The 13181-nt window shown below is 48.8% G+C and overlaps 5 protein-coding genes across 5 annotated transcripts; 3 read left to right on the plus strand and 2 right to left on the minus strand.

The window, feature by feature from the left end:
* Nucleotides 1-572: 572 nt before the first annotated feature.
* Nucleotides 573-2708, plus strand: FOBCDRAFT_232969 (uncharacterized protein). Its single transcript, XM_031191877.3, has one exon. The coding sequence runs from the start codon at nt 808-810 to the stop codon at nt 2458-2460; it is 1653 nt and encodes a 550-aa protein (XP_031033108.2). The 5' UTR covers nt 573-807; the 3' UTR covers nt 2461-2708.
* A 2-nt stretch (nt 2709-2710) lies between these two features.
* On the minus strand, nt 2711-4198 carry FOBCDRAFT_280703 (uncharacterized protein; the record flags this gene model as incomplete). The annotated part of the gene is made up of 1 exon (XM_031191878.2): nt 2711-4198. The coding sequence occupies one exon, from the start codon at nt 4196-4198 to the stop codon at nt 2711-2713; it is 1488 nt and encodes a 495-aa protein (XP_031033109.2).
* A 686-nt stretch (nt 4199-4884) lies between these two features.
* FOBCDRAFT_146576 (uncharacterized protein) lies at nt 4885-6689 on the plus strand (the record flags this gene model as incomplete). The annotated part of the gene is made up of 3 exons (XM_031191879.2): nt 4885-5056; nt 5124-6146; nt 6208-6689. 3 exons carry the CDS (start codon nt 4885-4887, stop codon nt 6687-6689), a joined length of 1677 nt encoding a protein of 558 aa, XP_031033110.2.
* A 690-nt stretch (nt 6690-7379) lies between these two features.
* Nucleotides 7380-11273, plus strand: FOBCDRAFT_253746 (uncharacterized protein; the record flags this gene model as incomplete). The annotated part of the gene is made up of 14 exons (XM_059611063.1): nt 7380-7395; nt 7515-7753; nt 7806-7821; nt 7876-8094; nt 8143-8408; nt 8463-8477; nt 8532-8720; nt 8782-9248; nt 9306-9633; nt 9684-9819; nt 10403-10533; nt 10599-10678; nt 10738-11056; nt 11244-11273. The coding sequence occupies 14 exons, from the start codon at nt 7380-7382 to the stop codon at nt 11271-11273; spliced, it is 2451 nt and encodes an 816-aa protein (XP_059467986.1).
* Nucleotides 11274-11391: 118 nt separating this feature from the next.
* Nucleotides 11392-12759, minus strand: FOBCDRAFT_147077 (major facilitator superfamily domain-containing protein; the record flags this gene model as incomplete). Its single annotated transcript, XM_031191882.2, has 1 exon — nt 11392-12759. The coding sequence occupies one exon, from the start codon at nt 12757-12759 to the stop codon at nt 11392-11394; it is 1368 nt and encodes a 455-aa protein (XP_031033113.2).
* Nucleotides 12760-13181: the final 422 nt, after the last annotated feature.

Here is a 13181-nt window from a genome sequence, read left to right on the forward strand (position 1 = left end):
TTATCTCTGCCTGCCGATAACCATAATCGTTCACTCTGACTCAATCAGTCGAATTAGTCTGGCTGCAGAACGGTACATGCACATGCAGCGGATGGGGCCGTGCGATTGGCGATACATGTACGACGTGCAGAAAAGGTGGTCAGCATCTGCCCATTTCGACATCATGATGGCCTCAATCCGGGGTTTACGGCAGCCTTGTTACCCAAACATGTTCAACATTTCGTAGCAAATGTTTAATGAGTTACAGAATCTCTGACTACCCTTGTGCAGTCGCTTTGAATACACTTTAGCAACTAAAGATCACAAAGCTTACCCACAGTTCTCCTTCAACAGGGACAATCAATCGGATTTATCCCTCACTGTAACCTGACTAAGTCATGCAAATGATCACGCTCGCATTTCGGTTACAACCAACCCGCCCGTTTCCGGTTTTAGTGTCCAATGACGATACCACGCCACCAATGATGTTGTTGGAGAATGCGTCGCTCAACGTTGTACATGTACAGCGAAAGACGACACGAGCAATAAAGATACAGCTTTGACAGCGGAAGTGAACAGCCCAATAGCAGATGCATTTCCTTCGTAAGGCATTCTTCGTCCACGTCAGTCGTTTGCGACCTAACGAAAAAGAGGCAACCTAAGCAGAGCCTCATCTCATTTAACTTGTGGATTTTAGGCCCAGATCAAGATAAGCTCGCAGATCCTCAATTTAATACTCATTCTCCAACGATTCTCAATTATTGTCAGAAATTCCACTCGATCTCTCCCTCATCTTAACTTGCCTTTGACGTGATTGGCCTAGTCACCATGGTGTCGACACCCCCGCCATCAGATGACGTAGAGGGTCATCCCCCAGAAGAGAGTCCACATGACGAAGAGGAAAAGAGTAGCTCTCCAAGCAAGAAAGAAGCCAAGCAACCCAAAACATCAAATCGCGGACATAAAATTCGACATAAACAGCCTGCGCACTATCGAACACATACCAACGACTTCCCTTCACAAGCCCCGGGCGATCCGGTAATGAGGCAGGCCATGCGCTACGGCGTCGACCCCAACACATTTCCTCCTCCGCCGCCGGGTGCGTATCAAGCGAACACGAACCCATCTTACTATCCATCACCAAACGTCCCGGCGCCGGCTGGTTATCCCAGTCCATATACATATCCTGGAGACGGAGGGTATTTCTCTGTCCCGCGAGCAAGTGTTCGGAACCCCCAGTACTTTACTCCGCCTGGATACGATGTGCCACCGTCAGGATACTCTGACCCAGGATACGGTCCCGCCGATTCTTACGGGTATGAGGAGGAAGTCCCACCATACCCTGAGTACCCAACGCGGAATCCGAAAAGAACTCCAGCACGACCTCAACCTTCCCGACAACCGAAGCCACAGACTGAACCCAATCTGAGTCGTCTTCGAAGGGAAGGGTCACATCAAAGACCTCGGCAGAGGCGACCGTCTATACCTACACGGGAGAGAGCCTCGTCAGAAGATGGCATAACCATGCAAGATATCATGGCCGAACTCAGAAACCTTCAACGTCAAGTATACCAGGCTGAGATCCAATCAGACCCAGGCAGGATCCAAGGCCGTCCACGGCGAAGTCCATCGGTCACGAGCCAGTATACCAGCGATGACACAAGATCTCTTAACATAGAGAGAGAAAGATCTCGTCAGCTCACAAGCATCATCTACCGGCTGCTTGAAGATAGACAAAGACCGGAATACCAAGACTCATTAGGGCTGTCATCAAGGCAGACAATGATGGATCTTCTTCAGGGGAGGGTAAGGGAACATGATGGAGAAACGGCATTGGTTAGCCAGCAAGACGCACAGGAGATCAGGTCAAAGCTCGATACTATATTGGAGTATCTTCAGCTTGAAGGCGGATTGGAAGACGAGCCGGCATCGCAGCGACTACGCGAGGGCTACGAAAGCAGGCCACAACACTTGGTCCTGAGGGGTCAGCCTTCTGTCGCTTCGGGGTCCTCAGTACACGCACCACCATCGCCGACCTTGAGTCGAGCAATGCCACGTCGTCGCCAGACTCTTTCATCTGTCATCAGACCTCCACAAGATGCGCAGCCATCTAACCAAGGACGCACCCGACAGGTTCCAACCAGGCTGCCTGAACCAGATGATGACGACGAGATTTACGAAGACTTCAGACGTGCGTTAAGACCTCCACGTACAAGAGTCAGCTCAACACAGAGTGTTGCATCGCAGGATAGGAGAAGGGTTCAACCATCCGTTGTCCAAAGGAGCGACGCTCGGCCACCGGAAAGAAAGATCGTAGAAGGAGATCAACAGAAAGTCAGGCCAGGTCGGTTTGCGTATGTCCAAACGGAAGATGAACAGGATGAAGAACCTGCTAGGGCACCTGTGCCGCCGTACCCGGTGCCTGATCCACCTGGACAGTCGAGGCGGAGGAAATCTGTAAGATCTGTAAGATTCGATTGATGATAGTGTTCTTTTGTAACGAGTGGATTATTTACGTACTGGAAAAGGCGCGGGGCAGTATTGGATGCAAAATGGGAGATGAAACGGCATGGGAAAAGGAAGAATAGCGATGTAAGACCATAATGCCTACTACCGCTCTGACATACTTGGCGAAGACAAGGCTGATATATACTATTGAACCATGAACTAGAATAATTTGGTTTCAACGCGTAACAAGGTTGATGGAGGCTACTCTACCATTCAGTGGATTCTAAAAGTACTCCAAACCAGACTTATGATCCCCCCAGCTAGCTTTCGCGAGATCAAAAAAGTAATTCCACCTATGTGCCCACTGTCCCGTTCCTCCCTTAGGCGTATACTTGATAGCATCCTTGACATACGTAGACGAGATTTTAAAGAACGACTGCGGCTCCATATTTTGATCGGATCTCCCAAGCCGTGGAACAACACAGGAAAACCCCCTGGACTTCATCTGGCGCAATAACCTCACAACGGCCACGCCTGTCACTTCTGCGCCCAAAGTCCATGCAGCGTTGTAGTAACCGGCCACGAAAGCCAAGTTAGGCACGTTTTGCAGCATGAACCCTTTCCAAGCAAACCCATCAACAATATTGACTGGTTCGCCGTCGACGAAAAATTGAATACCACCGCCAATGCGTAGCTTGAGGCCAGTCGCTGTGACAATAATATCAGGTTGCAACTTTGCACCCGAATCTAGGATTATCTCATCTTCAGTAACCCTCTTGATAGTGTCTGTCACTATGCTCGCCTTTCCAGAACGCAGGCTGGCAAAAAAGTCACCATCTGGAGACGCACAGAGCCGCTGGTCCATAGGGTCATAGCGAGGAGTAAAATGTGGGTCAACAGGGATATCAGAGGGAAGGAGTTTCGTGCACAGGTCGTGAAGGAGTCGTTTTGCGGTGTTGGGGAAGAACTTGCAGAACCAGTAGAAGCCGAAGAATCTAATAACGCGGCGAAGTCGAGTGACTCGTCCGGCGAGGCGAGCGGGCAACATGGCTCGTTCGACCTGCGCCAGCTTATCAACCAAGGGTAACGGCGAGATGTAGGTGGGACTTCTTTGCAACATGGTCGTATGGTGTGCCTTTTCCGTAAGATTTGGTAGCAGGGTGACGGCAGTTGCACCACTCCCAATGATAACAACGTCCTTGTCGACATAGTCCAAGTCCTCTGGCCAAAATTGGGGATGGACAATGGTTCCAGCGAAGTTGTCAAGGCCTGGGATCTGGGTGGCCAAAGGCTCGTCATAGTCGTAGTAGCCTGTGCCAAGTATAAGAAAGCGCGCCTCGTAAATATGCCCAGGGACACCATTGACTTCGACATCCAGGACCCAACGCGCGTTCTGGGATGACCAGCGCGCCGAAAGTACTCGGTGCTGGTACTTGATATTTCTATCGATCCCAGCGTGTACAGCCGCAGCTTCTAGATAGGAACGGATCTCACCACCAGAGGCTATAGTTTTGTTCTTTCGCCAAGGGTACCATGGCAAACCGAAAGTGAACATATCCGAGTCAGACCTGAGACCCGGGTATTTGAAAAAGTCCCAAGTGCCACCCAGGTTACTCCTTGACTCGAGAATGGCATATGATGACGGTGCTGGTTCTGGGGCTTTGGTGTGGATGTGGTACGCCAAATTGATACCGGAAATCCCGGCTCCGATTATGAGAACATCGAATGAAGTGTCGAGGGATGATTTATCGCCAACGTAATCGGAATTCATGGTAGCAATTCTCTATTGAACAAGAGTTAAAGGCAGGTTGAAGGCAGATTTAAGATTCATGAACATTCAAGAGAAGCTCTAAAGGTGCATACAATACCAATTATGGGTTGCGAAGGTACTATAGTATCAATAAAGGACACCTCTCTTATACCTACCAAACTCCGTCCACTGAGTAGCGTGGGTGGTCACGGTTGATCTCCCAACTCACATCAAGGCCTTTTCAGCCCTCTTACTGATGGGCTAGTTCAAAAACTCAAACAAGGCGTTTTGCTACCTGCGATAGCTGGTCGGAATTTCGCAAGTATTGTAAGTTGCGCCGGAAAGTCCGAACATTATATGTAATGGTGCAATGTCTTAGGTCTTTCGGACTTTACGACGATCTCTTCTAAGATGGATCGGCGCCCGCGGGAGAGCGAACCGAGTCAACCTTGTCCTCAGCCATCCAAGGACTGGTCCTTGTGTTCTTACTGGGTACAAAGCATGTGCTTGCGATAAATACAAAAAGACATGTGGTTGTAGCCGAGGTGCAAGTCTGGGAGCCTCGAGTCGCAGTTTTATGCATGCTATGCCGACTGGATAAATTCCGCTATCTTGATTGTCCGTTTTACTAAGACCAGATAGCTCCTTTACTTATGTTCGACACATAACCGTAACCCATTCGCACATATTGGAAGTAAAGCACAAAAATGTCTTTGAATAATCGCAAGACGAGTTACAGCCGCTTCGCCTGTATCGGAACGGGTCTTTCCGGTATAGGTCTAGGTGCGACACTGAAGCGATGGTACAACCTCGACGATGTTCAGTATTTTGAGCGGCAGAGCCAACTTGGTGGTACCTGGCTACAGAACCAGTACCCTGGTAAGCCAACCCGTCTTATCCTCATCTAAATCGGGAAATAGTGCTAATCGAGGGCACCATGACATAGGTTGCGCGTGCGATATCCCCAACATACTCTATAGCTTCTCGTTTGAGCCAAATCCGGACTGGACGCGTATCCTAGCTAAACGAGAGGAGCTATATGATTATATAATGGGGATCGCCAAGAAGTACAATCTTCTCGATAAGATGACCTTTGGGGCCCAGGTGGAGAAGTGTGAATGGTTCGAGGAGCAGGCTCGATGGCGATTGACCATTCGGGATCTGAAAACAGGATCTCTCTTCTTCCACGAATGTCAGTTTCTATTTTCCGCAACGGGCTTGTTCTCCAACCCACGGGAGCTGGATATCCCCGGTGTCAAGTCTTTCAAGGGGCCTATCATTCATTCAGCAAAATGGCGCCACGATGTCGATCTTACAGGAAAGCGGGTAGTGCTATTTGGTAACGGCTGCACAGCTGCGCAGATCGTGCCAAACATCCTCCCCGAGATAAAGAGCCTCACGCAGCTCATCCGATCAAAGCATTGGATTCTCCCTCCAATCGACGGGCCGACCTTGGACGTGCTGCGGTGGGTGATGAAGAATATACCTGGCGCCCAGCGTCTCCTACGTGTTCTCGTGTTTCTCGAGACAGAGCGCCAATACAAGCTTTTTGAGATGACGGACGCGGGAGCACGTGTACGCGCAAAGTTCAGAGAGACAGCCTTAACGTATATGAAAAAGACAGCACCCGCCAAGTATCACGACTTACTTATCCCTGACTTTGAATTTGGATGCAAACGGCGTATTTACGACTCCGGCTATCTTGAGAGCATTCATGCTGAGAACTTTAGCCTCACTGATAAACCAGCGACTGAAATCACGCCAGATGGGGTTCGAGTTGGAGGTCAAGTCATCGAAGCAGATATTATTGTACTTGCCAATGGCTTCGAGACGAGCGGCTTCTTGAAGGGCATCGAGGTGATAGGAAGGAACGATGAGAATTTGCATGAACACTGGGAGCGGTATGGTGGCGCAGAAGCGTACAACACGACATCTGTCAGCGGGTTCCCGAACCTTTTTCTTCTCTACGGTGAGTTTGAAGTTACCTCAGCATAGGCAAAGAAGACAATACTGATTCCACGCCAATGCAGGACCCAACTCAGGCGTTGGCCACACCTCCGCCATCATTGCTCTGGAGAACGGGATCAACTATTCCCTTCGGGTCATCAAGCCTATACTAGATGGCAAAGCCAGCATCGTCGATGTGAAGTCGGACGCCGAGGGTAAATGGACAGACAGCATGCAAGCAGGCATCAAGTCGACCGTCTTCTACTCTGGTTGTACCAACTGGTTCGTCGAGACGAAAAAGAACGGTACACGGTGGAACGCCACAGTCTACCCTTACTCCCAGGCGAGCTTTTGGAGAAGAAGCCTCTTTCCAGTCTGGAAAGACTTTGACTTTTCTGTAAGATTGGCACTATTTTCGCCTTTTGGTTGTATAAATGAAATGCTAACGTTTTTAGGGCTCGGCCACGGCTCGAGGCCGAAGTATCTGGCGGCGACTGTTCTTAGTGGTTGGGATGTTCAGTGGTCTGATGTTCGCCATCGATTACTTTTCTACAGGTTGCTATAGAAAGCCTCTTATGGATGGAGTTCAATATGTGCTATCGCAGTTGCGTTGGCAGGTACTCTATGAGGTATGGACTGCACTTGAAAGCAAAGCAAAAGCTACAATGTCACTTGTAGAAAATGTGACGAGAGCGGGGTTGCGACTCTTAATGTGAACACAGGTGTATTCTTGTTCTTTCAAGCTATAGATAACCTAATACCTAAACTTAGTTGAGCAGCTTATTTGTGGAAGAGGTGGTGCCAGCAGGGTGACCGCTTTGGTGGTTGCTGTATCTAACTAAGCATCTACCCGCGGACCCCGAATCTTGAAACACTCCAATCAAACCTCAAAGAGCCGATGCACCCGAAATGCGGGGAAGCATCCATGCCTCGGTCTAGTCTAGGTGATAACCATCAACATAGGATTTTTATTTGACATTGCCAAGTCGGACTCTTGAATGACACGATTAAGGTGCCTAGACTATATCATCTTGAACTCTCATGCCTGGTTTTAATCACAATATGGAGACTGAATTGCAACAGAACGAAACCATGGTACAGCCAGAGCAAACTCGGTCAAGGTTTCTCAATTCCTGCAACGGCTGTCGAGCCCGAAAGGTTCGGTGTATCAGTTCGTCATTCAACAGGTGGCTCAGCGTCAATCCGGTCCTTGGCTAATTATAGTCGTTACAGAGCAACGTGAGTCAGACGTTGTATGCATCAATTGCCGTGTACGTCAACTTTCTCTGCCTCAAACTTGGACCATCTAACCTCACTCTCACCTAGCAGAAGCGGTCGGAAGATTGCCGCTTCTCTCGCACCAAAGTTCGTAAAGCCCGGTCGGCAAAAGGTCAGTCACGTCGGCAGACAAAGAATCCTGACGCTGCAGACCCCGTCACGCCTCTGTCACGGGCGCCATCTTCCCCTTGTGCTCGATCTCAGCCCGACAACCTTATGGCATCACCTTCTCGTAGATCCATCGTCGGGAGCTCCGACGCCGAAGCTCAATTCGTGCCTTCAGGCACTGGAACTACGTACGCCGCCAATCAAATGGCTTCTACCACCCCAGTAGATTATCCGGTGATCATGGTAGTATACCCTCACCCGTCTTGCTCCACCCACTAATTCAACCGCGCTTTAGGCCAATGAACAAGATGGTGAGTGGCTTGACTACATCACGAATATTCATGGTTGACATATGCTGGTTGCAGTGTCTATTTCCAGTCTTGCCTACTTCTCTAACAGCAAGTTGATCGCGTTGTCGAGACGAATCGGTACTACCCAAGTCGCAGATCTATTAGCAAAAGTCGAGGCAGCTGTTAAATCAACTACACGAAGTCCCGGTGGAGTGAGTCCGTACCCGAATAACTTGGAAAAGGAGGCTCGGTCTGTAACCTTATCCCAACAGTGTAGACTGGATTACATTCAGTGTGCGTCGCCCTGTACCAGTTGGTAAAACTATACTAACAGTTTCGCAGCATACTTTGATCAAGTGCACCCACTCTATCCATTCCTTGACCGCGCCTCTTTCGAAAATAGGGCGCGCTCATCACGGGTCGGGGATATTGGATCTGTGGACCCTGCTTGGTGCGCTTTGTACCACGCCGTCCTTGGCCTTGGCAGTCTGTATCATGAGTGCGGTAGTTTCGATGCCTTCTCAGGTACTGCTTGGGATATCTTCCGAGTCTCGCTTGATTTCTTTCCTCGAATTGTTTTTGGCCAAATAAATTTAGCCACAGTCCAGGTATTAACTCCCTTGATTGGATTCTCGATATATCTGTCCTAACTGTTGCTTTAGGCGATGGCTGCTATGGTTGGTATGAAGCCATGTTTGAATGGCCTAGGGCTAACTTGTTGTCTCATCTAGGCTATCTTTAGTGTTACCTATGAAGCCCTTCCTATTGAGGGTGTCTTAATCAGTGAGGCTGCAAGGATTGTCAGCCATTTCCAAATAACCAAGGCTGAGGCATGTAAGACGAACCAAGAGTTTCAGAGAACCTTTTGGGTCATCTACTCACTGGAGAGCGAATACTGTCTGAATACAGGCCGATCATCGGTAAGCTCTCTGCGGTCAAGCAATCGGCATCTTCTACCAGTACTCATCTTCAAATCTCCAGATAATACCGAGCCACGACATATCATGCCCCATTCCTCAGACAAACTTGCCGTTCTTGTCAGGCTTTAACTGGCTTCAGTGTAAGGCAAAACATGCCCAGATGGCCTCAGATATATATCAACGACTATTTTCGGTCAAGGCCAGGTCATCTTCTCAGGCTTTGCGTCGGCGAGAGGCGAGCCGTTGCTTGGAAGAACTAGAAGCTTGGAGACTATCGGTTCCAGAGAGCTTCCGTCCCGGGCTTCGACTCCGATCTCATCGGCTTGGGCAGCCACAAGCGGTTTATTTAGCAGTTCAGATTCACTTTTCTTACTACAACGTGCGCATTGCCCTTGCGCGTGTCTGTCTCCTTGCGTGGGCCCAAGATTCCGAAGAGCAAACGCGCTACACGTTACTTCTCACCGAGTCTGCAAGATCTATTACAGACCTGGTGCACTTTATAGACCTTGAGCCATTCGTCCTGCCATGGTAGGTAGTGTACATTGATCTACTTCTTTTGCATTTATATACTTACCGCGATGACAGGGTACAATATAACATGCCGCAGGCTGCGCTATTTGTCTTGTTTGACTTTGTAATTGAACATCCCTGTCACGAAGAAACGAGAAAGAACCTGTTGTATATGCAAATAGCCACATCGTACTTCATGCGGCTGCAATGTGTAACCGGAAATACGGTCTTTGGTACAATTTTAGCTCAGTTCCTACAAATAGCTACCAGGTTTGTGGAATGTACATGCACCTCAAGCATAACTCAGCCAGAGGTTTCGGCAAATCCACGAGGCTCGGAACTATGGCAGAGTCGAGACAGCGGTATAGGAACGATTGATTTTGAGGAGTCACTTGGCTTTCAGGTGAGATGTGGCCTGAGATATGTGAGCCCCTCATGCTGATACTTTACTAGGGCCTCCAATTTCCCATGCACAATGGTTTTGAGTTTCAAGATATGGATTTTTGGCTGACGGAAAGCGGTGTTTTGTCTTTTCTAGAATCAAGCGGGGATTTTGGTTTGCCAAACCCGGAGTCCGAGGGGCCCCCTGGTGAGCCGGTAGGAAGACACTGAGCGATAGCCTGTACTATTACCATATCAAGTCGCTCTGGAGCCAGGACCGGCGGTGTCGGAGTTTGCACTTGCGATTAAACGGATTTACATAGCCTTACACTTCATCGCGGTGCCCGCAAGTTTTTCTTTTACCGAACGGATTGCGTAGCTCTGTTTCTTGGAACTAATTACAAATTCTGATTTAGTCCGAGACTCTGGAGTTAAGGCGGTATACCTACGATTTACGGTCGGAGATTCCGAGGACCGAGAGGCCCCACGGCTACGCTAAGAAGAGAACACGGCAGTCCCAGATGCTAGCACTAACGACAACATTTTACGGATGCGGCTGAGATCATCGGATGATCGAGGCACAAGTATTTTAATGTTGCTATGTATACGATCTGATGGATGTGTAATTCTTTATTGCATGTCTCTTGTGTAATCCCCCCCACCACCTTTTCCAACCTGCGTAACAAGCCGCTTGATAAAGCAAAACGGTCCCTTGAATAACTCCAACTCCGGTAAAATATTGGTTACAAGTTTTCTGTGTTCACGACTAGCTAATATGCTGATCCCTCAAGGTTATAAAAGTGTTGAAATGGCTCTTTCCGACTTCAAAAGCTCGCCGTTGGTATCAGTTACCCTGCAGAGTGCTGTCCTGGCAGCATCTTCCAATTTGTTAGCACAGGTGCTGATGGCATACCGTCTCGGTGTAAGTATTATCTTCGTATGAAATATTACGTTATGACTGAAACAATGTTGACCTCGAAATGACAGAAACCCATCTCGGTAGAGTGGATGCCCGTATCACAATTCATTATATGGACAGCCATATCTACGCCTCCGAATTACCTATGGTAAGTAATTCCTCACGTAAAACTGTATATACTCGATTAGTTCTGTTGACCTAGTGTAGGCAGGATTATCTTGAGACCAAGTTCCCTAGCTATAACTCGAGGCAAAAGGATGTTTCAAAGAGGCACGGGAAAGCTGCCAACGATAGGCTAAGCGTGCCCAACACACTTGTCAAAACCATATTGGACCAGACCATTGGGGCAGTTGTCAACACCTTTCTCCTGTGTGCCTTTATAAACTTTACGAAATCAGCGGTGGTACCTTCAGTTTCTTCGGGGTCTAAATTTGACTACACACGCATTGACTGGTTATTCATCCTGAACAAGGCGCACGAGGATTTCTATCCTCTCCTCGTTGCGGGTTGGAAGCTGTGGCCGGCTGTTAGTTTGATTAGCTTCATCTTTCTCAGAACTGCTGAGGGGAGAAATCTATTCGTCGCCTTGGCTAGTGTCGTCTGGGGAATTTATATCAGCTGGCTTGGGGTGGAGTAGTATGAGCTAGATACACGCATAGACATTTTCTTCATGGTTGCCATAACCAGTATCCTCGACTACGCTTTGTCTGTAGTGCCATGGCGATGAGAAGATGTCGTACTAAATACATATCATAAGGCGAAAGAAAAACAAAACTTTCACTTGACTGGCGTGTCTTTTATAGGTTATGCGATTATGTAACGGGTACCAGTTCCATTTTAGAGCTTGAAGCTCTTGGAGATCTATAGATGACTCTGAATGGCAGTTCGCCGAAGTTGTACAAATTCCCGTCTACCCCAAACCCCAAGCGACCAGGTCAGCGGGACGGCTACCAAGCCTAGCGCAACCATGAGATAGACACCTGGCTGTAGACCGCCATGAGCGTCGTTCATATACCCACAGCCAATCGTTAAAACAGCCCCCAACAGTTGTCCTGTACCCCACATGGCCGCGAGAGCAAGCTCCGGTTTAAGCGGATATATGATTTCTGTAATAAACTCGACGGCCACGCCATTCGGTGCAATCACCCCGATACTGAGGATACTGCTGATACTATATAGAAATCCGATATTTCCAGAAGGGGCAACCCAAATAAAGGCGAGGAGGGCAGCACCGTCTAATAACGCCAGTCCCTTCAGTAAGGCAAGATGGCATCTAAACATATCTGCAAGCCTCCCCGCGACAAGAGAGACCACCAGACCTGGGACGATAAGTAGTAGACCAGCAATAACACATTGGTCGACGGTGAATCCGTAGGGCATAGAAATCTGGAAAAGAAGAAAGGACATCGCGTTGAAGACTCCTGATGTGAGTGCAAATGGGATACCAGCAAGGTAGAGTTCGGGCCTCGAGAGGAGCTTCTTTGCTTCCTGTGCGTAAGATAAAGATATTTGGTGCACAGTGTTTGGAGCTGGAGGGGTAGGGGGCTTTGCGGGAATGAAAGGGATTGTGAAGCAGACAGCCGACAACAAAATGCTCTGATACAAGACTCCCTGTGTCACATCATCTTTTGACTCTACCCAGGCCGCCATAATAAACTGCCCGATTGTACTGCCCAGTATAGTAGCTAATCCAGAGACTGCTGTCGCGGTGGCTCTACTCCCAGATCGAAACCATGCATCTGAGAAGGGAGCGGCGAGGATAAGCGAGAAGGGCTGTCCTATGGCAATGACACAACGTCCTGTCAATGCCATGCTGAAGCTTTTGATTCGAGTACCTCCATACATTAGCCAAGTGCCTCCAACCATAAAAGCACCGGACACAATCATGGAAAGCTTTAAGCCTCGCCGCGCGACCAAGGACGCAGGGTACTCGGCCACAAGGGCAGCGAGGAAGAAGGATGTAGAGAACCAGTTGATCGCGGGCACCGAGCTTCCAAAGTGCTCAGCTGCAAAGTCCACAATGGGCGCCAAGTCAATCCAGGCTATAGTGAAGCACAGATTGAGAACAAAAAGCTGTACCATGCCGATGAATCTCCGCTTGTAGGTCTTTGGCGGATCCACGTCGTTGCCCATCATCGTACCCTGGCTGATAGAGGGATATCTCTCCAAATGTTGGAGTTGCATAGCAGCATCATTCTTGCGGTCGTTTGTGGTTAACGAATTGGCCATGTTGAAGGAGGAGACCAAGGCTCGAACGCTGTTACCTATTTGAAGCTGATGTTGGTTTGGAAACGATGCCGGAACTTGACAAATAAGAGGAATAATCAAAGAATTCACACTGGTTCTCACAAGTACAAGTGTAATGTGTTGAATTATATCGGTCATAAGGTGTTATATTACTCGGACTACAATTTATACTACGCACGACATGACGTTTTGAAAGGAAAACAGTGGCTGCTAAGGCCGACTCTGCCAATCTACAGCTGTGATCCAAGATGCGGGGAAGCTGGGCCTCGACTATTGTGACTAGCCCTTCCTCGCTGAACTACAACTCGCTACGGGACTTCGAGCTAGAATGGCCTTATCAACAAAAGACATAGAGCAATAAAAAGGCCGCTAGCGTTCGGTCGTCTATCGAGCGACAGCTAGGC

This window comes from Fusarium oxysporum, chromosome X (assembly GCF_013085055.1).
Source record: "Fusarium oxysporum Fo47 chromosome X, complete sequence".
NCBI classification, from domain to species: domain Eukaryota; kingdom Fungi; phylum Ascomycota; class Sordariomycetes; order Hypocreales; family Nectriaceae; genus Fusarium; species Fusarium oxysporum.